Source organism: Hyperolius riggenbachi, chromosome 8, assembly GCF_040937935.1.
Source record: "Hyperolius riggenbachi isolate aHypRig1 chromosome 8, aHypRig1.pri, whole genome shotgun sequence".
NCBI classification, from domain to species: domain Eukaryota; kingdom Metazoa; phylum Chordata; class Amphibia; order Anura; family Hyperoliidae; genus Hyperolius; species Hyperolius riggenbachi.
In genome coordinates, this window is record NC_090653.1 from 99008286 (window position 1) to 99033313 (window position 25028).

Below are 25028 nucleotides of genomic sequence, written 5' to 3' on the forward strand. Positions count from 1 at the left end.
ACACGGCAACGCAGTGTCCCTTTAAGGCTAGATTTATACTTTGAGCCCCTAGGCCAATTTTTCCCTCCATGTGCAGCCACCCCATCCCATGTGGACTATCTATGTACAGCAGCACCTGTCATGTACAGCTCTCTTGGGAGGTAGCACCCCTTCTTTCATTTGCAGTCTCTCTATTTGCAGCCTCCCACTCCATATGCAGCCATACCTTTGGCTGCAGCCACCCAAGGCCTGGGCCTTTGTGGCTTTTCTAAAAATCCGGTGGTGGCTGTGTTTCTAGGAAGCAGGAAAAGCTGAGAAAAATGGTCATTTCTTTCTCTGCTGCAAAAAATGCCATTCAATAGTGCAGGATCAGGACTGATTGACATTACGCCGCATCATGCACTGTGAGCCCTATAGGAGGAAAGCGGTTTGCAAATGTTATGTTGTTCATACACATCCCTATTTTTTCATTGTACAACCTTTTCAGCTTTACAAAAATGGACATTTTATCTGCAAGATGATGCAAATTTTGATCATATGAATGCCAATTTCTCCTCAGTGGGCCATAAATCAGGCAACAAAGAAACAGCAAACCTGAACACACACAAAAAATAGGGAAGAAAAGGTAAAAAAAAAACATTCAGCTTGTAGCTATAACATTCAATTATTTCCCAGGTATTTTACTAGCTACCAACACAGACAAATAGCTTTTCACGTGCCAAAGCAATCTTTCCAGGTCAATGTCCCACGTACATTGAGAACAATAAATCGACAAATCAACCCTGTGCAATAAAAAGCACATTTACAAGCAGCAGTCAATGAACTGAATCAATTCAGACATCAAGCCATGTAATAGCCACACTTTGCACAAGTGCAGGAACACATTTCACATACATACATGTATTTAAATTCATTCAATTGAGCTTTCAAAGCGAAACCTCTAGAGACGGCTGCATGGCAACAAACCCTAATGCAAAGCAAGGCATACATCTGCATTCTGGAGACGCTGAAAACATTTGAAGTGAGACACAAAGGGTACCCAATATCACAAGACACAAACACAGTCACGATACTGCCTTGCGGTGCCTACATAGGCAAACGCTCCAGTTACATTTATGCGTTCACTTAGGTGCCTAGTGTACTCTACTGTTTCAGGTGCGTGATCCAGACACTACTCCAGCCAAAAAAATCAGCAGGACTGCCAGGCAATTGGCATTATTTATACTTTTCATCTCTGTTTTCTCCAACTGCTATCAAGGTTGCTTATTCCTACATTTCTTGGCTCTCGGAATGTACATACCGGCTCTGAAATTTCAAATTAGTTTGCCCAAGTTCAAGAGTAAAACAACGTGCTGGCTCAAAGAACTTTGAAAACTGCATGAAATGTTGGTCCTCATAGCAATCCCATTTGCATCTTCTCACTACGAGAGGGAAAATGTTATTGCGCAGGTTTCTTCAACAGTGCGCTAACCAGTTAGTAGGGCAGAATGTATAGTCCTGTGACAAATGGGCTGATATAGATATAGATATATATATATATATATATATATATATATATATATATATATATATATATATATATATATATATATATATATATATATATATATATATATATATATATATATATATATATATATATATATATATATATACTGCTGTGTAAAATGCTGACTGTATAAACTGTAGTTAAAGAGACACTGAGTCGCTTCAGAGCCCATAGTTAAAACGCCGCTATCCCGCGGCTAAACGGGGGTCCCTTCACCCCCAAACACCCCCCCCCCCCCCCCCGCGCAAAATCAACGACCAAATAGGTCGTAGATTTTGCTGCTCCTAGAGGCAGGGATAACGGCTGCAGCCCTGCCTCTAGTCGCATCTATCAGCGGCGCATCGCCGCCTCCCCACCGCCCCTCTCAGTGAAGGAAGACTGAGAGGGGCGGGGGAGAGGCGGAGATACGCGCTGACAGACGCGCGTGGGGCAGGGCTGCGGCGGTTAGCCCTGCCTCAATCAGGAAGTGTTCCCCGGCTGCACGGACAGGATTTCGTTTAGCCGCGCGATAGCGGCGTTTTAGCAGGGGCACACATGCTCCTGCTAACTATGAGCTCTGAAGCGAGATTTATTCTCGCTTCAGAGTCTCTTTAAGAGCCAGGGAGGTGGGGGTGAAAAAAGAACAACACTTTTTCTTCCCAGCTGCTTTGAGGCTGTCAGCAGCTCTGAATGTTCTAAGAAAAAAAAATGCGAAAGTTTGGGCAACCTTGTTAATTGTCATGATTTTCCCGTGTAAATCGGTTATTACGATAAAAAAATGTCAGTTAAATATATAATGTAGGAGACACACACAGTATATTTGAGAAGTGAAATGAAGGCAATTGGATTTACAGAAAGTGCGCAATAACTGTTTAAATAAAATTAGGCAGGTGCATACATTTGGGCACTGTTATTTTATTGATTCCAAACCTTTAGAACTAATTATTGGAACTCAAATTGGCTTAGCAAGCTCAGTGACCCCTGACCTACATACACAGGTGAATCCAATTATGAGAGAGTATTTGAGGTCAACTGAAAGTTTCCCCCCTCTTAATTTTCTCTGAAGAGTAGCAACATGGGGGTCTCAAAACAACTCTCAAATGACCTGAAGACAGGTTGTTCACCATCATGGTTTAGGGTAAGGATACAGAAAGCTGTCTCAGATTTCAGCTGTCTGTTTCCACAGTTCGGAACATATTGAGAACATGGAAGACCACAGGCTCAGTTTAAGTTAAAGTGGTCTAACACCCAGCATTTCAACTTTGCTTTAAAAGATTGCTTACAGCTTATAAACTATTATGCCAGATTTTTTTTTTTTAGCAGAAATTCACTGAATGGATTAAACATGACATTTTAGTGCTGCATTTAGCTAGAAATCCTCCTCCGTGCTGGCTTGTTTAGTTACAAATGTATCTATCTACAATGTAACAAACAAACACTGCTCTGAGAGAACAAAGAGGGCTTCCCTGGCAGGCTTTTCAATGGTCTATTTGTATTCCAAATAAAGATACATTTGTAACTACAGATAAGAACGGATGCGGATTCCTAGTTAAATCCAACACTAAAATGTCATGTTTAACCCATTCAGTGAATTTCTGCTTAAAAAAAAATCTGGCATAATAGTTTGTAAGCTGCAAGCAATCTTTTAAAGCAAAGTTGTAATGCTGGGTGTTAAACCGCTTTAAGGCTCGAAGTGGCAGACCAAGAAAAATCTCGGATAGACAGAAGCGACAAATGGTGAGAACAATCAGAGTCAACCCACAGACCAGCACCAAAGACCTACAAGATCACCTCAAGGAGATGCTGTATGCGAGAGTAATGCAGAGGAAGACTTTTCTTCGCCCACAGCACAAACAAAGCTGCTTGAGGTATGCTAAAGCACATCTGCACAAGCCAGCTTCATGTTGGAATAAGGTGCTGTGGACTGATGAAACTAAAATTTAGTTATTTGGGCATAACAAGGGGAGTTATGCATGGAGGAAAAATACCTGCTACCTACAGTATAATATGGTGGTGGTTCCATTATGTTGTGGGGATGTGTGGTCAGTGCAGGGACTGGGAATCAAGTTGAGGGATGCATGGATTCCACTCAGTATCAGCAGGTTCTGGAGACCAATGTCCAGTAATCCGTGACAAAGCTGAGGCTGCGCTGGGGCTGGATCTTTCAACAAGACAACGACCTTAAACACTACTCAAAATCCACTAAGGTATTCATGCAGAGGAACAAGTACAACATTCTGGAAATGCCATCTCAGTCTCCAGACCTGAATATAATTGAAAATCTGTGGTGTAAGTTAAAGAGAGCTGTCCATGCTCAGAAGCCATCAAACCTGAATGAACTAGAGATGTTTTTTACAGGGGAATGGTCCAAAATACCTTCAACCAGAATCCAGACTCTCATTGGAAGCTACAGGAAGCGTTTAGGCTGTAATTTCTGCAAAAGGAGGATCTACTAAATATTGATTTAATTTCTTTTTTGTGGTGCCTAAATTTATGCACCTGCCTAATTTTGTTTCAACAATTATTGCGCACTTTCCCTTCTCAAATATCACTGTGCGTGTCTCCTATAATATGATATATTTATCTGACATTTTATCGTAACAAGCAACGATTTATACAGGAAAATCATGACGATTAACAAGGTTGCCCAAACTTTTGTATCCAACTGTATATATAGGACAAGAAGTTTAAAAAATAATTTAGAAAAAAAAAGCCTGGAATAGGGATCAGTTAATTTAAGTTTATGGACAAAGCAGGATTCTAAATTGTGACTGCTTCCTCCACTTTGTACTGCCCATAGACCTACTAACTAACATCTTCGCAGGCATGTCACACAAAGCAGGTGGTTTTGGTGCCGAAGCTAGGCACCGCTTTAGTACTAATGCTATAGTGCGCGGGGCATGGCAATCGCCAGACCCCGAATTGCTTCTCCCTCCAGGTTTCTATGACTCAGAGGAAGAATATCATGTAATGCCACCAGGAATTTGAGCGTAAGCAGGGTGAGCAGTCATTTGGTGTAATAACACGTACGCATGGCAATGAGAATGGGGTATTTTGCAAAAACTACTTTTTCATTTTTCTATTTTTTTTACAAAATGAAAGCCCCTCCCAGGTGAAATGTCACTAGGTACCAGTCCTCACCACACCATCACAGTGTATCCAAAAAAATGACGTAATACTTCATCTCTCCTGCCACCCTCTGCCAATGTTTTGCGCTTAATCCACCTCCCTTCCGAGGTAAAATTGGTACCTTCCCTATTGGCTTGCTCTATACCCATAGCCATACGTGCATAGGGTACATCTCACCGTCACGCTGCAGCTGTGCTTCCTGTATAATATGTTTGACTAAACCACAGGTGTCTAAATCCAGTCCTCGGGGGGCCATATCCATGCCAGTGTTTAGGATGGACTGAGAAATGTGTTCTACTTGATGAACCACACCTTTTCTGATTCAGTCCCATCAATTAATTTGAGCAATTCCAAAAATGTGAGGGAAATTCAGCCCTTGAGGACTGAAGATCGACATCCCTGGACTATGTTGTGGCTGACCTTGTGCCTAGTACCATATTTTTTCAGCATATAAAACGTACTTTTTCTCCTGCATCTTATATGGTGAAAACGAATGCCTGCCGATACGAACCGCCGCAATGTCGTGGGAGGGGGGACAGTGCAGGACAGACGTAGACACCCTGGGGACACAGGAGGACACCCTAGGGACACACTAATTGGGAGAGAACATCTACAAGATGCTCCTGGACCATGGACACACCGGGTTTGGTATTTATTTTCCCTATTTTTTGTCCTCTAAACCTAGGTGCATCTTATAGTCTGGAGCGTTTTAGATGCCGGACAATGTGGTCATTCTTCAAAGGATAGAAATCAGTTTCATTTTAAATGTTTAATTAAAAGTCTTAAAAACTGTGCCAGAATTGAGCTTTCCGCAGGTTTCTTTTAACCTGTCAAGGAAAATTCCTTACCTTCCAGCACACTGTCTACAGGATTAAAAAATTCACACCTGACTTACAATCAGAGGTAAACATTAAATTGTTATGGTAATTAAATGAAAACAGGTCAAATAATTATGCAAGCTTAATTACTCCCTGCTCTGTTGCCAAGTTGTACATATCAATTGTTTGCAAGTATTTAAAATGTTGCCCCTCTAGGCAGCCACAGGTTTTCCTGCATGTGTTCAGCGAGATTCAATCACAAACATCTCTGTCTGCAGAAGCATCTCATTTTACCAGCAGGATGAGCCTCCCATAAAGAAAAGTGATTCACTCTCTAAGGAAATGAGGCAAAAAAAGGAAGAAAGAAATTCAATACAATGATAAAATAAAGCAAGCTATTGCTTAATGCAAACGTACCTTTTTTTATGTACAGTTTTAGGGCCCATTCACACTGGGGCGATTTGCAGGCATTTACCGCCAATCGCCACCACTTTGTAATGCGGTACTGCGACTAAAGTATATGGCAGTGATCTCACTGCAGCGGCAGCCAGCAATTCGCGGTAAACAAAAACATAGTGCATAGATCCCTTTTTCACGATTTAAAACAAATTGAAATGTTAAAAAACATGAATCACGATCGTTGAAATTGTAGTCAAAAATACGCAAAAAATCCCTGGCGGTTTTTGTAACGTTTTACAATTCCCAGTAAGAGTGGACCCTAAAGGCTTCTTTTACATTTTAAATTGCAATTCCGATTTTCACTGGATACTAACAACGCAAGAAGAAATGCAGCATGCAGGACTTTTATTGCATAAAAATAAATTAAAAAAAAATCGTAATTGCATGTAAAATCACATTAAAATCATAATCAAATCACATGTAGTGTAAAAGAGCCCTGATGCTGAATATGTCCATGCAAGGCACACTAACTGTGGGAAGACTTTAGGGTTTATACATGCAAGGGTGCACAGCAGTTGCTAGATGGCGCTATATTTCATGGCTGACCACTAAGCATGGCAAAACAGAACTGGATAAATTGCCACAGCTTGTAAAATGGTCATTTTGCTTTTACAGCTAATACTACTTTATTATGGTGAGGAAGTGGTAGGTTAATAGTATGCTAATAAATCTGGTTTGCTTCAAAATGTAAAACAAACTGTATGCAGCTTGGTATTGGGCCAATCAATTTCAGTAGGAAATACATTTGCCTGGGCCAATTTCAAGCTCTGTAATGTTTTATTACATTACAAAATTGCCACAGTAGTAATTAGAAAATGGGAATTTTAAGAATCAAACCATGTCACAAAAAAGTATTTTCTATTAATTTCATACATGGACAACAAACAGAAAAATTACAACAGTCAATTACTGTATAACGCATTGCAAAAGAGAAAATTACCTTTTCTAGAGCTTATTGCATTACTTTTAAAACCAGCACCACATACAAGAGTGTTTGAACACTGCCTAAAATGAAGCTGTCTGTGAAACTGTGAAGCAGGCGTCAGGCTCTAGTTAATGGACTACGTAAGATGTGACATTAGTAATGGTTTCATTTTAATGTGCCAACCCCATTGTTATGCATTTATTTTAAAAACAAAATCTTGCTACAACTGTATGTTTACTGTTGAGCTCCATAAAACCTTGTCCTACAGTGGGCAGTTTCTTAGGTGTAGAATGTTGGGGGGGGGGGTAGAATGTTGTTGCTGTTTACTCACAGCTCAGATCATAGAGATTATCCAGGTCCCGTGTTCAAACAAAGTTTGTTTTGGGGAAAAAAAACATTCCCTATACGCATAAATGTAAAAGTGTATATGGGAGAAATGGGTTCCTCCTGCCTATGTGCCTATCTTGGATTGATTTTTTTCCTAATCAAATCACTCCCAGTTCATCCAACAGATTCAAAAGCCCAACACTTCCCAAAACTGGGGATCCTTCAGTTCACCAGCTGCTTAAACCACAGTTTTAAGTCATTTCTATACCCTACATTGCACATGTTCAACTATATGCACAACCAAACACACAACAAGTTTACCTGACAAGTGCGTACGTACGTACATGCAGACCAACTAAACAACCAACTCACTAACTTGAATACCATGCCTGCACGCTAAATGACAAACTGTACAATATGTCCGCATTCAAAGACAACAACGTTGTTCAAAAGACTTGTACGCAGTCCAACCTGCCTGATAGTTGGTCAAATTGATTCACTGGTTGGATCTGGCAAACAACCTGTTATCAGTTGGTCATCTGACACATGCACATGTCCAATTTATCTTCCAACAGACAAATTTGGAAGATAGTTGGACAGATTACTGGTACGCATGTATGAGCCTTTATGCCACAACATCCCTCCAATGGCCACACACCATACAATTAAAATATGCAATTTTGCACACATATTTATTCACTATACAGGATCTTCTAAAAAAATTAGCATATTGTGATAAAGCTCATTATTTTCTGTAATGTACTGATAAACATTAGACTTTCATATATTTTAGATTCAAATACACACAACTGAAGTAGTTCAAGCCTTTTATTGTTTTAATATTGATGATTTTGGCATACAGCTCATGAAAACCCAAATTTCCTATCTCAGAAAATTAGCATATTTCATCCGACCAATAAAAGAAAAATGTTTTTAAAACAAAAAAAGTCAACCTTCAAATAATTATGTTCAGTTATGCACTCAATACTTGGTCGGGAATCCTTTTGCAGAAATGACTGCTTCAATGCGGCGTGGCATGGAGGCAATCAGCCTGTGGCACTGCTCAGGCGTTATGGAGGCCCAGGATGCTTCGATAGCGGCCTTAAGCTCATCCAGAGTGTTGGGTCTTGCGTCTCTCAACTTTCTCTTCACAATATCCCACAGATTCTCTATGGGGTTCAGGTTAGTAGAGTTGGCAGGCCAATTGAGTACAGTAATACCATGGTCAGTAAACCATTTACCAGTGGTTTTGGCACTGTGAGCAGGTGCCAGGCCGTGCTGAAAAATGAAATCTTCATCTCCATAAAGCTTTTCAGCAGATGGAAGCATGAAGTGCTCCAAAATCTCCTGATAGCTAGCTGCATTGACCCTGCCCTTGATAAAACACAGTGGACCAACACCAGCAGCTGACATGGCACCCCAGACCATCACTGACTGTGGGTACTTGACACTGGACTTCAGGCATTTTGGCATTTCCCTCTCCCCAGTCTTCCTCCAGACTCTGGCACCTTGATTTCCGAATGACATGTAAAAGTTGCTTTCATCCGAAAAAGTAATTTGGACCACTGAGCAACAGTCCAGTGCTGCTTCTCTGTAGCCCAGGTCAGGCGCTTCTGCCGCTGTTTCTGGTTCAAAAGTGCGTTCATGCTTCCATCTGCTGAAAAGCTTTATGGAGATGAAGATTTCATTTTTCAGCACGACCTGGCACCTGCTCACAGTGCCAAAACCACTGGTAAATGGTTTACTGATCATGGTATTACTGTGCTCAATTGGCCTGCCAACTCTCCTGACCTGAACCCCATAGAGAATCTGTGGGATATTGTGAAGAGAGTTGAGAGACACAAGACCCACCACTCTGGATAAGCTTAAGGCCGCTGTCGAAGCATCCTGGGCCTCCATAACACCTGAGCAGTGCCACAGGCTGATTGCCTCCATGCCATGCCGCATTAAAGCACTCATTTCTGCAAAAGGATTCCCGACCAAGTATTGAGTGCATGACTGAACATAATTATTTGAAGGTTGACTTTTTTTTGTTTTAAAAACATTTTTCTTTTATTGGTCGGATGAAATATGCTAATTTTTTGAGATAGGAAATTTGGGTTTGCATGAGCTGTATGCCAAAATCATCAATATTAAAACAATAAAAGGCTTGAACTACTTCAGTTGTGTGTATTTGAATCTAAAATATATGAAAGTCTAATGTTTATCAGTACATTACAGAAAATAATGAACTTTATCACAATATGCTAATTTTTTGAGAAGATCCTGTATGTAAGAATGTCTGCAACAAAGTGTACTTGCTACAGAACTGTAGATGTGCTTCTTAAGAACCACATCCGGTGTCCAGATATTTACAGATAGTTAACCAGTCATGTCATTTCTGATGTGGCTAACCAGTCAGCTTCTTACTGTAGCTACTTACAGGGGAACTTTACGGAAAGTAACTTAAAGTGAACCAGAGGTGAACCTCAGGTCAAAAAATCACCCACCTACCTAAGAAGAGTGAAAATTGCTTTTATATTACAATATTCATTTATAAACTGTTTAGTCAATATTTGCTTATTATAAAATGTTTCCTCAACCTGATTAACGTTCCTAAATTTATTCCAGGAGGCAAAATCTTTACTGCTGTCAAGGAGCATCAGGCTCGGAGTGGAGAACGGACATTTTTTTTGTCCATTCTCTGCTCATCGAGTGAATGGCTCCTCACACTGTGGCGGATCTGCGGGATCTGTGGCAGTAAGCGGACTGCAATTCAAGCGCATGCGATCCCCCATATAGCCAATGGGGGTAAAGCATCTGCCCTGGGCTGCAGACGGACCACTGGAGAGGAAATTACACTGTCCGCTCCCGCTGGTCTGGCACAAGTGGGAACCGAGCCTCACTGTGGAATGCTTGATTGCGGTTCTGGTGCCTTTTAACCCATTAGCAGCTTCAATAGGGTTATCTCGTTTAAGATAAGTGCACTGCTTTTGACCTCAGTCGGCAGAACTCGTTGTGCTGTAAATGTTTGCAATCCTTTGATCTCTCTCTAATAACAGAAGATATAGAAACTGAAAGCAAAAGTCCTCTGTTACTGTCTCACACTGCCCCCAAGTGACAAGTGGCCATAAATACACATTACAGCAGAACCGATTAGAAGCAGGGAACTGTAAAGAATTAGAAAAAAAAGTGCTAAAATAACTTGGCCTGGAGCTCTTGCAAGCCTCTAAATAAATTGGGTGCTAAAGGTTTAAAAGAGCCTGTGACTTAAAGATGAAGTTACAAACACATGCTAGGTTTATATGACCAGAGAATCATATGCAATCCTCTTGGGTTTCCAGCATCAGCGGCCTCCTCTTTGAGGCCTGGAATCCGCTTTCAATCCCTAGCGATTTCCCTAAACGCTCTGCCAATGTAAATGGATGGGACAGATTCCACTACAGCGACTGCGATTAAGGAAATGGCAATCACAGGACATGCAGCATTTTGGGAGCGTTTCCATTCTAATTGTATAGGAGAAGGGAACTCACTCCCAAAATCGCTTGAAAAACACTGTCACAAATCACTAGCTTTTGCGATAGTATTTTGTGCTTCCTAGTGGGTTCCAGGCCTCAGCGATACACTGAGTTGATACATCTTGACCATCTGCAACAAGTGAGCCTCATGCTCACCCTCCTTACACCCATCTGCATAGAACAGATCAGACTAGCATATCTGTACAACCACTATTGCTAAACTGTCACTTGAAATAATTACATGCAATGTTTCCAGGCGACAGGAAGGTAGAATCTGTACAAGGATTAAGACCATCAAAAGCAAGCATGTTTCATAGCAGTTTGTATACAAATGACTATAGCTTCACATGCACGTCTATACAAATAACACGTACAGCCAAGCCGGAAGAGCAAGCGTCAAAAGGGTTATAAAGTAGTTTGTGTCTATCCAAATAAGCATAATTAGCTTTCTAACAAAGTGATACTGAAGCAAAAAACAAAACAAACGTATGATATAATTAATTGCATGTGTAGTACAGATAATTAATAGAACATTCGTAGCAAAGAAAAGTCAATTTTATTTTCAGTTATAAAGCTTTATTTTTATAACATTGCATCATTCTGTCATATTTGCAATTACACCAAATTTGCAATAAAATAGCACTATAACAATGTATTAAAATAAAACTAGGCGTGCAATAACTAGAATTAAAAAAAAATACAAATAGACAATGTACATGTATTGCTTGGCGATTCTTTCAAAGAAGCCTGCAGAGTTTACTAGAAGGTTAATTGCTTAATTCTGTTTATTAGCAGGTTAATTGCATATTTTTGCTTTTTACCATTTGCTATTTTGCACACTTTTTCAGGATCAGGACCCTCCAAGTCCATTTTTTTCACTGCAGTGAGTGAAGGTGCTATGGTTGTGGTTTGATTGAATATGCGAGTGACTATAGGTATGTACCTATAAAACCATTGTCTATTTATAGTTATTCATGTTATTGCACACTATTTTCTTTTAATACATTGTTACAAAGTGGTGTTTTAAATGCATTTAAAGCTTTTTAGATTATTATAAACTATTCCCTTCCTGATAATATTTATGGCTATCGTAATAATACAATATTTTTAAATCATAGTCAATTATTCTTTTGAGCGATTGGGGGAGGAGTGTGATGTCACCACCAATCTGACTCCAGGGGCTGGACTTCCTGTCCTGACGTGGAGCGCGGTGACGTGCATACCAGAACCGGGTCAGTGGATTCTAGCGCATTGGAACGGCCGGACATCTGGCACCAAGATCCTCCTGTGTAACCGCCGGCAGAGGCTGCCAGGATAGAGCGGTTCTGGTTTAATCACTGATCACGACTGCACGGACAAGCGACAGATGTGGTAAGCTCCATGCACCTGCGTACTGATTGGATTTACAATCCCTGAAGCCATCACGGTGCCTGGTAACTACACTGAGTGCTAGCACATACTGAATAAAGTGTTGATTTGATTACCATAATATTGGATTACAGTACTCACTGAACTTCATTTGCCACACTAAATATTGCTATACTGGAAGGCATTTCTGCACTTGCTATATTTTACATTACAGTACTTCATTAGTGCAATTAAGCTTTAGGCAGACCCAGCTAGTACTTTCAACACCACTTCAGTAGCAGATTAGCGCGATTTGGGCTTAGCGCTGGTCTGTTATTGTTTCTAGAGCAATATAAACGAATTAACCCCTGCATCACTTTTAACAGCTTTGATCATTCTTGTGCCACCCTTTTTGGCTGATCTGACGGACTTTTACTGCTGCAGCAGAGTGTGCTGGTGAGGTGGTTGTATGACTGTAGCAGGATCCTGTTGATTGTTGCATTGTATTTTTTGCATTTTAAATTTTATTCTTCATAACTTCATAACTCTATATGTTGTATCATCTTGTATACTTGTTTCTAAATAAACTACTGTATATTCCGACGTATAAGACGGCCCCCCAACTTTTAGTGTTAAAATATAGAGTTTAGGATATACTCGTCGTATAAGACTACCTCCTCCATCCATCTGGCCTGTATACTCTCTGCGCCTCACATCAAATTAATTATAATTATTATAAGAGAACACAGAACTGGCATTACTGGGTGCTGCAGTCAACCAGGGGAGGGAAAAGAGATAGGGCCCATTTCCACTAGTGCGGTGCGGAATCGCCGCATATCACCGCTGACAAAATCGCATGCAGATGCGATTCCGCATGCGTTTTTTGCCGCGATTTCGCATGCGATTTTGCATAGGCAGGGTATATGTGAATTTAACCATGTCACTGCCTGTGTCAATTTACATTACTTTCAATGCGAAATCGCACGCGAAATCGCGGCAAAAAACGCATGCAAAAAACGCATGCAAAAAACGCATGCGATTTCCCTATTAAATACATTGCCTGCGATTCGCCTGCATTCCACACGCAGGCGAATTCTGCAGGGTCTACCGTGCAGAAAAATCCTGCACATAAAAACGCAAATGAAAACTGACAAGTGGAAACAGTCCCATCCACTTGTATTGCCTATGCGTTGTCTGCATGCGAATTCGCGCTAGTGGAAACGGGCCCATAGGGGCTGTGCTTTCTTTTTTCAAAACTAGCAAAGTACATTGTGCCAGGCAGAGCTTTAAATTACATACCGGGTGCTGCAGCCATCAGGGAAAGATCCATTTGAAAAATCAGTTTCCAGTCAAAGCTTCCTGCAATCCCTATAGCTTTGTAGCGGAGCAGCTTCCTGGTTATGGGTCACCTGATTGGTGACGTGTGCGCGCCACTATTCAGTGTGTTCCTCATCTGGCAACCTCTTCCAATATGAACGCACATGTCACCAGTCAGGTGACCCCCGGACCAGGAAGCTGCTCTGTTGACCGCGCGAGCAGCTGCTCACAAGATGTTATCAGTTTTGCAGGAAGCTTTGACTAATGGATTTCTCAAATGGATCTTTCTCCCGATGGCTGTAGCACCCGGTACGTAATTTAAAGCTCTGCCTGGCACTGAAACCCGGCGTATAAGAGAGAGACACACACACACACACACACACACACACACACACACACACACACACACTTTAAGGGGTTAAAAAGTCATTTTATACACTGGAATATACAGTTTTGGTTCTATACAACTGACAGTTCTCAAAGGAGCGCGTCCCAGAATATTGATAAATTAATCTTATTGGAGCACTACGAGGTGACAAATCCAGATCTGGCATCCAAATTCACGGAGTGCAACAAAGACTGAGCCATGTTTTCTTCTCAGTAAGGGCTGGTGCATGCTACAAGAGCTTTTTAAACGCTAGAGATTTTAAAAGCTCTTGCTAATGCAATGCTACGTGGTATTTTTACAAAATCACATTGCTCAGGTGAGAATAGACACATAGTATAACATTAGCAGGAGCTTTTAAAATCACAAAGCGCTCAGAAAAGCTCTTCTGGTGTGCACCAGCCCTTAAAGTGGACCCAAATTAAAAATACAAGATTTCAGAAATAAAATCTATTTTCTAACCTATAATAATAAATAGCAGCCTTTTTTCAGCTGCATAATGACAAATATAAAGTATTTTACATTTATCGGAGGAACCCCTCCCTTCCTTTCATATTGCCGGGAATTTTCAGGAGGAGATAAAAAAACCTAAAAAAAAAAAACAAAAAAAAAAAACAAAAACAGGCTGCTACTGATGATGTCACAGGGGAGGTGATCTCAGCTTGTGTGAGATTAGACATAGATGACGCCCTTGTGAGGGATGGTAGCTGATGACAAACACACCCACGATCTAAAACCTCCTACTAAGCTCAGAAGTAATGGCTGCCACCTGTATAACCCTAGTTATGAAAGGAGAAGGGTGAAAAGCATGCACTGAAATGCTCATAGGCTTGAAAGAGTGTTTATTTATCTTTGTATGAGTCAGAGTGGTGCAACTAAATATTTTGAATTAAAAAAATGTTTGGTTTGGGTCCGCTTTAATCAGGATTGATCATCCGCATGCACATGTTCACGCAGCACCCCGGTGACTAGAGAAAGTGAGTGGCATGGCTTTGCTCTTACCCCAGATATAAGAAACACTTTGCAGAAGTCCAGCACAGGCAGTATCTGTAAAAAGCTTGCAGCCTCCAGTGTGTCTTGAAGATTATCCATATTCAGAGAAAGTTTTGCAGTGTAAATGAAATCAATAATTTTCTTTAATCCAATTTTGTTCACGCCGTGTAATTTAATGCACATTAAATCTTGTTCCTTCATTCCACCTAGGAAGGAGAAAACAGTCTCAGTTTTAATTAGCCTTAAGACGTTCACGTTTTACACAAAACGCAGCACATTGCTGGCCTTTTGTTCGCAGCCGACACTTGAATATGCAGATGATGTTTAACAAAACTCTAGTGTTAATTATTCACAGAATAAAAAGTATATGCAATGTTCTTGTGCATTAGATTACATCTGCAGAAAACAGGTGCAGAAGGAAAACACTAAGCAACTACTGTACCTAATGAACCAAGAACGCCCTGAAAGGTCTTAAGAACACTACAGCTATTCAGGGAGAGTCTTCTACAGACTTAAGGTGACTGGTACCCAATTCAATCGTTTACAGCCAGATTTGGTCAGTTTAAAGAGAAACTCCGACCAAGAATTGAACTTTATCCCAATCAGTAGCTGATACCCACTTTTACATGAGAAATATAATGATTTTCACAAACAGACCATCAGGGGGCGCTGTATGAATGATTTTGTGCTGAAACCCCTCCCACAAGAGGCTCTGGTACCGTAAGGTACTCTGGGCAAACTGCCACAATGTAACAATGTTCACAGACAGGAAATGGCTGTTTAGAGCTGTCTGTTAAAGCCAGAACAGCTAGAAACAGCTACATAATCTGCCCACAGTAACAATGTCACCATGTAATACATGTCAGAATGTGAATCTGGGAGAGGAAAGATTTTACAATGAGCAAACACTGACTAAATCATTTATACATAATTATTGTAAAAAATGAAGCACTTTTTTTTATTACATTATTTTCACTGGAGTTCCTCTTTAAAGTGAATAGAAAATCAACTAATCAGCATTATAATTTTTCATCATGCAATGATAGCGTACTCGGATGTCATCATCGCTATGTCAATAAAAGGCTTACCCAGCCAGTTAGTGCCAGCATTACAAGTCTTTAGATGGCTCAACAGACAATTCTAGCATCTCCTTTAATGGATTATGGCTGCAGTCTCCAATAACCAGATCATTATGCTCTTGCATAGTACAACAGATACAGCACTCGATACAGCATATCCATATAAAATAGAATAGAACAGGTGATCGAAGAGTAAACCATTCAAATAAAAACTTCCAAGAGTCACATAAAAAGACTTAAAACTTGCATATGTCGCCCTACAGGAAACCCCACAAGTAGAATGTGCTCAATCCCCTGAAGATGCCAGTAGGTGAAACTAGTCGGGAAGTAGATGTACAGAGGCGCCAAAAGGATAAAATATGCTAAAATGTTTAAAATATTCGGGTGGCGGCGGTGGACCGGCCACTCAGAAATAGACTCGATGCTGTCGCTTAAGATAAAGACAATTTATTCACATACTCCACGAACAGAACCGCAACGCGTTTCACGGGTATATTCCTGCTTCCTCAGGCAATAAACAGATAGGAGTACACAGTACAGTCTCAAGGTCACGAATAGCGCCTCTGTGAGTGTAGTCGGGAAGGACAAGTGGCACCCTTCTTTTCCAATATGTCTGGACTTTGTTATTGAGGACATTATACTTGTGGTGTTTCCTATGCTATAGGGCCCTGTATGTAACTTTTAATTCTTTTTATGTGACTCTTGGAAGTTTTAGTTAATTTAACAGTATACACTTAGATCTGCTGTTCTATTTTATATCGATATGCTGTGTCGACTGTATCTGTTGGTGTGCTATACAAAAGCATAACTGGTTATTGGAAACTGCAGCCATAATCCGTTGAAGGAGGAGATGCTGGGATTGTCTACTGAGCCATTTAAAGCCTTGTAATGCGGGCACTAACTGGCTGGTAAGCCTTTTATTGACTTGGTGATGGTGCATAGTCACTGAAGTTGATGACATCAGAGTACCCCATCATCGCATGATGAAAAATTATAGCGCTGATTCATAGATTTGCTATCGGAACTTGGGACTAGTTTTCTTTTTCAGCAGCTTTCTTGATATATTTGGTGCTGATCTACTGTTTGTTTGCACAGTTTAAAGTGGACCTGAACTCAAGCACAGTACACAATGAAAGCAGATTAATTCCCTCTGTCTAAATCCCCTTCAGCTGCAAGTAATCATGATTGTAATTTTAGCTCTCAGCTGTGTCAGCACAGGAATCTTAGCAGACTCAGCAACCTGAGCTAATTTGTAAACAGAATGTTAACCCTTTGTCTGCTTCCATGATTGCAAGAAGTAGACACACTGCAGATGTATTGCAGGAATTCTGTGGTGTGCAATAAATAAATGCTTTTCTGTAAAGGTTATAATGCTGTTGCTTATATTTTTGACCCGAGAGTAAGTTCTGAAATTAATTTAGGTCTGCTTCAAATAGCAACTGAAGTGAGAAGAATATGGAGGCTGCCATATTCATTTCCTTAACAATGCCAGTTGCCTTGCAACCCTGCTGATTTATTTGGCTGCAGCAGTGTCTGAACAACACCAGAAAAAAGCATGCAGCGAATCTTGTTCAGGGAGTATGGATAAAAAGTATTAAAGGCAGAGGATCAGCAGGACAGCCAGGCAACTAGTATTGCTTACAATAAAATAAATATGGCAGCGTCCATATACTTCGCACTCCAGTAGTCTTAAGTATACGATTAAAAATATACTACCAGATTCCCTTCAGTAAAAGCTGCATGTCAAAACACTGTGTTACCTTGGAAATGAGAACTGGAAAAAAAAAAAAACAAAAAAAAAAAAACACCACGCCTGTGAATATCTCAAGGCTTTTTTTTGTAACTGAATTAAGGATAGATTAGGTCCTAGGTTCTCAACGTGTGGTACGCGTACCCCAGGGGGTACTTCTGATGGTTCCAGGGGGTACTCAGGCTTCATATACTTAACCAACAATACTTAAAAAAATTATAGTTTTAGAAAATGATGAATCTTAAACAACCCTAAATTAGTATTTTAGCTAATTAAAAGCAATAGTACATGCTTTGAAATTGTTTAGAAGCAATTATGTACTACGATTAAACATACATTTATTAAGGGGTACTTGTTATAAGATTTACTATGCTAGGGAGTACTTGGCAAGTACAGGGATTTTAAAGGGGTACATGCCAATAGAATGTTGAGAAACACTGGATTAGGTCACTAAAAATAGTTTTTCGTGTATTTTAATAAAGATCTAAATCCTGAAATGGCTGGTTTCACAGCTCTTAGCAGGTAACATTTCTTAATAACCAATCTTTTTAAAGCAAACAGCGCAAGTAAGACGAAGCGGCGTGTGAGTGACAGCATGCGGTGGTCGAGTAAGGAAAACAATGCTCTCGGCCAGTGATCACCTGACTCAATATGGCTGGCGGCTCACTTCCCAAAGCATCAAGGCCACTGTACACATGCTAGATTCTAGGAAGTGGTGGTCGTTCACGACCACTCGGTTGAGTTTCATCTATCGTGAGTATGGTGGGTACTTGACCAGTCAGTTGGGTCAAGAACCATGTGGGTGGCTCCTTACTTTGCCAAAAGTCCCACATGAAGAGATTGCAATCTCACATGATGCTGGAAACACTGCCTGCCATGCAAGATAGACCGGGATATAAAAAATGTGATGGCTTCTAGAAGGAAAACAGAAGCATCCTTAAATTTTTTTTACGTCAGGCCAATGTTTTCCACGTTTATCTCACTGACAAAATGTTTTTACAATCTAAAAAGTGTAAGTGTCATTCTTCCACATAGTGACAGAATAATTCACAGGAGAGATAATTGGAAGGTAACTGGAGAGAGCTGTATTTACACAGACTTTTGTCTGGTGCATAGTGATGAAGCAGTTTCAGTCAGAAGAAGTTTCTGCTCGGGAGAACTTCGTGTGAGAGTGGTGTAATATTTAACATGCAGAATGACCTGCTAGAGAGCATGGTTGATAGAGACACAGTTATAAATCACCTGTAAACATGGCTTTGAAGTAATCGCTTGACGACGCCATCATGGCTCGGTGAACTGGAAAGATTTCATCCCCATCGCCTGGCACCAATGTGACGTCACAGAGCAAGCCTTCTATCCTTAACTGGTCAAAGCCCTGAAAAACACACAAGGGGAGCAAGATTTAAGTCCTGGAGTTATATTTTCATTTGCACTGAAAAAGCAATAGTACCAATTTTCTTTGTTCAGGAATTACCTATTACAAAGGTGTCAAAACTCAAGGCCCGCTGGCCAAATCTGGCTCACCTCACCATTTTATGTTACCCATGAGAGCTTCAAATGTGCATTATGTAAGCAGTAAAAGAAAGGCGGAAGTGAAGAGCGCCAACCGGTGCTTTATGTGTGCTCACAACAAACTGGTGGTTACAGCATTGCAAGATACTCCAGTGTTTGCACCAGCGACACTAGGCATTTCCATGGAGACAGTGGGCCACAGCTGACGTATGTGTATGCACATTTTTCTTTTTTGCCTTGTGCACATGCACTCATGCACCCTCCTTGTCTCCCATTTTGATTGGTCATGTATGGGTAGGGGGCAAGTATACAGTTGGTGCTCATGGGTGGCAACCATTTCAAAGCAAAGGTATTTTGCTATTGTTCAAAGAGCTGATAAGGCTGATAAGAAGTCAATACAACAGTTGGATTGACTTCTTATCAGTCTTATCAGCTCTCTGAACAATAGCAAAAGACTTTAGGTGTTTCAACTTCTTTCACAACAAAAGTTGTGAAAGCATAAAAGACCGCTGTTGATCGTGTGTATGGGGCTTAAAGTGGATCCGAGATGAAAAACGAACTATAAACAAGTAACTTGTGTATATATCTTATCTAAAGTTTAGATAGTTTACACAGCAAATATAGCTGCAAAAGGCTTTAAGGGCCCTTTTCCACCAGCGCAAAGACGCAAACCGCTAGCGATTTTACAATCGCTACGGTTTGCTTTTTAACATAGGAATCGCGGTAGGTCATTTCCACTACCGCGATTCGTTTTTGACGGGAACGCGAACGCGCGGCGGAGCGATATTTGCCGCGATTTTGCTATGCAGTGCATAGCATAGCAAAATCGCGGCCGCGAACGTCGGGGAATCGCCGGTAATTGCGATTCAGCAATCGCTAGCATTCAGCGTGAACGCTAGCGACTGCTAGTGGAAAAGGGCCCTAATAGGAAATGTTTCTTTCTTCCTGTGATACAATGACAGCAGCCATGTTGTTTGTAAACAGAGGCAGGCTTATCTGTATCTTGATCACTAAGCCTGTGAAAAAAACCTAATCCCCCCTCCTCCTCCCCTCTGCCTCTGAAATCAATGGCTAGTAACACCTCCTCCTCCTCCTGCCCAGACTGAGCTCCCATGAGCCCTTGCTACTGCCAAGGCTCTCTGAAAAAATGTGGGCGTGGTTTATTTAGTTTATAGGGAATTAGAGTATTACAACAAAAACAAAAAAGTATTTGGCTTGAGGCATGCCCTATAAACAATAGCAAACGAACACAATTATGCAATGAGTAAAAGTTCATCTCGGATCCACTTTAAGCCTCTTGATCAGAGGCACACACCAGTCCAGTGGCCACATTCAGGTATTGCACATGACATGTTAGAGTGTCCACCGAAGACTACCCCCGATAAATGTTAAACTATTTGGCCCATAAGTTAGACTGTTTTTAGATTTTGGCCCCTTAAGTGATCTAGTTTGACCCCCCCTGATCTATTCTGTTAAATTAACAGAAAGCAAATTGACATATGCCATAGGCTGACTAGAGTTAAACAAAGGGGAAAAATGTTGGCATTAATCAGGAGTCTAATCTTTTCTCAGGTTCGGACTGCTAATATACATCTTATTCATCTAATATTTCTTAAGTATCAGTCGGTAAACCACAATTTTAAATATGTCCATTAAAACTGTAATCTCTTCATATTTCCCCTGTGTACTTCTTTCTTTACCACATAGCAACAGTCCACATTCTGAAACGCTTGGCTATTTCTCAGAAGGCTCACAGCGATCTCTCAGGAGACTTGCAGGACATTTCTTGTTTCTGCACCTGACTGATTGATTATACACGTCTCATAAGCAGAACGCTACGCACTGGTAACCTAATTAATACCATTTAATTATTGTACAGTTTCTCTGGGTATTATTTTCTTGAACAGGTGGTTCAGATCACAAAGTACCAGAGGCTGGAGATTCTCTATTCTTGTTCATAGAAATGAAATGACCAACATGAATGACACTTTAAGAACTGTAGTGAGAAGAATATGGAGACTATTCAATCGTACAATCCACATAGGACTCGACCCTCCATAGATGATTCAATTGATATTTATTGCATCCATAAGCGGCACTTGAGGCACTTGAGAAAGGGCCTCTGCCCGAAACGTTGTGCTTTCTGTGTGCTATATCACCGCTTATGGATGCAATAAATATCAATTGAATCATCTATGGAGGGTCGAGTCCTATGTGGATTGTACGATTGATTGGAACTTTAACGAGGGGTTTGATGGACCTCTCACCACACTGGACTCCCCACAACAATTGAAACATCTCTGTGGCCGGCAGGTACTATTTTACATTGCAAATAATATGGAGACTGCCATCTTTATTTCCTTTTAAATAATACCAGTTGCCTGGCTATCCTGCTAATCTATTTTGCTGACGTAGTGTCTGAATCACACCAGAAACAAGCATGCAGTTTATCTTGTCAGAACGGACAATGTCAGAAACACCTGATCTGCATATGCTTGTTCAGGGTCTATGGCTAAAAGAATCAGAGCCAGAGGATCAGCAAGATAGCCAGGTAACTGGTGTTGCTTAACAGAAAATATGGCAGCCTCCATATCACTCTTGTTACAGTTGTCCTTTAAAGCAGATCTGCAGGCAGCAAAACATATACAAAATGTTTTAATGACGTAGTTTAAGTAAACCTGAAATGAAAATAAACTTAAGATAATTAATTGAATCTATAGTAAATTATTATTCATTATATGTGTAGTACTAATGATGATATTTTCTGTTAAAGGGCTGTATTTTTAGAACTCTAAATAAAAACAGCAGCCATGACAGTCTGATACAAAATCTGCTTCATTCAGCTGCATAACAAGAAGGTAAGTCCCCTTGAACTTTAGGGCACTAAAATGTTATCAACGTTGTTTTCTCAGCCAGAAAAAAGGGTTTTGGCTACTAATTCGTTTTTGCTGGCTGATAACACTTGCCAAGCAGAAAATTAACCTCCCTGGCGGTAAGCCCGAGCTGAGCTCGGGCTATGCCGCGCAGGAGGATTTCTCAGGCCCTGCTGGGCCGATTTGCACACTTTTTTTTTTGCAACACGCAGCTAGCACTTTGCTAGCTGCGTGTGCACTCTGATCGCCGCCGCTCCGCGCCGATTATCCGCCGGCATTAGCCGCGCCGGGCCCCACGCCCCCCAGACCCCGTGCGCTGCCTGGCCAATCAGTGCCAGGCAGCGCTGAGGGGTAGATCGGGACTCTTAATGACGTCACACCATCGATGACGTCATGCCGCCCGTCGCCATGGCGACGGGGGAGGCCCTCCAGGAAATCCCATTCTTTGAACGGGATTTCCTGATCGGAGATTGCCGGAGGCGATCGAAGAGGGCGGGGGGATGCCGCTGCACAGCAGCTATCATGTAGCGAGCCCTGGGCACACTTCATGATTTAAAAAATTTTAAAAAAAAAAACTACTCTGCTGCCCCCTGGCGGTTTTTAATAGACTGCCAGGGAGGTTTAGAGATACATCAGACAATTTCTTAGTAGGACTAGTAATGCAAGTACCTATACACTGGTTATTTTCTGACAGAGCTTCAACCATACATATGTAGAGTCTCTGGTAGATTAGGGCAGGGCTTTTCAATCCTGTCCTCAAGTACCACCAACAGTGCATGTTTTGTGGAAATCCACAGAGGCAGTTACCGGTAATCAGCTCTGCTGAGGCACCAATTACCCCACCTGTGAATGTTTGTGGTTTTTTGCAAAGCATGCACTGTTGGTGCGACTTCAGGACAGGGTTGAAAATAACTGGATTAGGGGAATCACACTCGTTCTCTCCATGTCTACCACGTGACAATAGCCTTTCATCATCAGGGGATTCCCACCACAAGTACAAAACTCACCAAATATTTAGACCCTTATCACAGAGGTCTATATTCTCCTTGTCACATGTCAGTTTAGGTACACTTTAAAAAGGATAATGTGAAGTACAACCACAAGTTTACCTGATCTTTCCCCATCCCTCCACAACAGGAAATATTATTTATAAAGCACCAACATATTACACAGCACTGGACAATAAATAGGGATACATACAATGTAAACAAGGGGTGACAGACAGAGAGGTAGCACATGGTTAACATCTATACAACATAGAACAAGGTTTTCCAAGCAAACGGTATAAAATGCATGATTATGTGATTTTAGAGACCCAGCAATTCAAGTCTGAGTTAGTCCATGGAAAGGGTGTCATAGCTAGGGTTGCAAGATCAAAAAGCAAGAAGTTATAAATCAGGATGATACCATTTATTGGCTAACTAAAAATGAATAAATATAAGCAAGCTTTTGATGTTGCATGTATATAGCTGTCTGTACCACCAGCCTGCAAACTAACAGGATATAAGCCCGACAAAAGCTGCAAGGCCGAAAGCTTGCTTATTTTTATTCATTTTTAGTTAGCCAATAAATGGCATCATCCTGATTTATAACTTCTTGCTAACACGGTACAATACCCTACTGCTACTAAGTTCAAAAAGAACACACTAAGCAACCTATGGTAAAAGACTCTGCTAAAGTAGTGGCTGGACAGTGTACTGGTTAAGGGCTCTGCCTTTGACATGGGAGGCCAAGATTTGAATCCTGGCTAGGGTCAGTACCTATTCAGTAAGAAGTCTTGGTTAAGACTTCCTAACACTGCAGGGTGGACCCTTGCGCGCACTAGTATGGCTTTTGAGCGTTTTGAGTCCAACAGGAGAAAAGCGCTAGAATTAGGATTACAAATTTACAATCTAAAGGGTTGGGGAGGGACACATAAGATAGGGCCATGGAAAGGTGCTGCATAAAAACAGATGCCGACATTCAAAAAAGACTGGGGAGAAGCATCCTGAGGTAACGTCCCAACCCTTCACTAAGCAATCTATGATTTAGTCCAATGAAACCCCAATCTAATGTTATCTAAGTGTTCGGTGTTCCCTCAAGTTCTACAAGTCTACTAATCATTTACAAATTTGACCGCCAACCAGTGTGGAAAAGTAATTCGATAAAATATAAATAAAGACGGGTGAATTTTTTTTTTCATGTGTCTAAGATTCATATACCCAGGCCAGGCTTTCTGTAAAAAAAAAAAAACGAAACAAAAACAGTGTAATCATATCCTGCAGAAGATTGTGTGGAGGGCCGGCCGGTAGTGGAACATTTGATAGCTTGCCATGTAACAATACACAATTTCAGGCACTTTTAGTCTCTAAGCTCTCTGTGTAACTGCTACCACTTCTACAATTCTCCAGGGTTTCTGAAGTTTAAACAAAACTGATGAGAAATGGAATAAATAATTGCTATGAAGTAACACACCGGGCATCAAAGGTTTTTTTTTTCCTTCCATTTTTTCTAGCTGCCCAGCTTGAGTTCACAAATAAGAGCCAACATGAACATGGTCTGGCAGCCATTTTGCACTCCGTCACATGCTATAAGGTAAATGAGGAACAATAATCCACTGAAGTAATGCTTCTAGCGTGAAATGGTCAGGGTCCCCTGCAGTTAGTCCTCATTTCACCGTTAACCTTTTCTATACATAAAAGCATAAACATCATGTACCTTGGCACACAAAATATTCCAATTGTAACACAGCTGTGATAGAACAAAGCTATGCTCTCTAAAGAATGGTTACAAAACAAGATTTGTATTTCTCATTCTGTTTTGAAGTGCTTTTATTGCAGCTTCTTTGATAAACTGCATGCAATTTATGCTTCCCACAGAACATATACAGATTGCATGCACATATGTATACAGTGCAGAACAAATGGGACCAGCTAAGTGTTAAAGGGAACCTGAAGCAAGATGTACCGGTATATGGAGGCTGCCATATTAATTTCATTTTCAACAATACCAGTTGCCTGGCAGTACTACTTTGGCTGCAGGCATGTCTGAATCACACACCTGGAACAAGCATGCAGCTAATCTGGTCAGATGCCTCTGATCTGCATGCTTGTTCCGGCTCTGGGTTTTAA

General features: G+C 40.9%; 1 protein-coding gene across 6 annotated transcripts in view; it reads right to left on the bottom strand.

Annotated features, from left to right (window-relative positions):
- The window catches only part of LOC137529038 (kelch-like protein 13), a 192014-nt gene that overhangs the window by 42364 nt on the left and 124622 nt on the right, over positions 1-25028 (bottom strand). For all 6 annotated transcript variants that reach the window (XM_068250925.1, XM_068250924.1, XM_068250923.1 and 3 more), the window contains 2 exons: positions 18776-18908; positions 14714-14910 (listed from right to left, as the gene is read on the bottom strand). In XM_068250925.1, coding sequence (XP_068107026.1) covers positions 14714-14910; positions 18776-18908 — 330 coding nt within the window. The remainder of the gene's footprint in view (positions 1-14713; positions 14911-18775; positions 18909-25028) is intronic.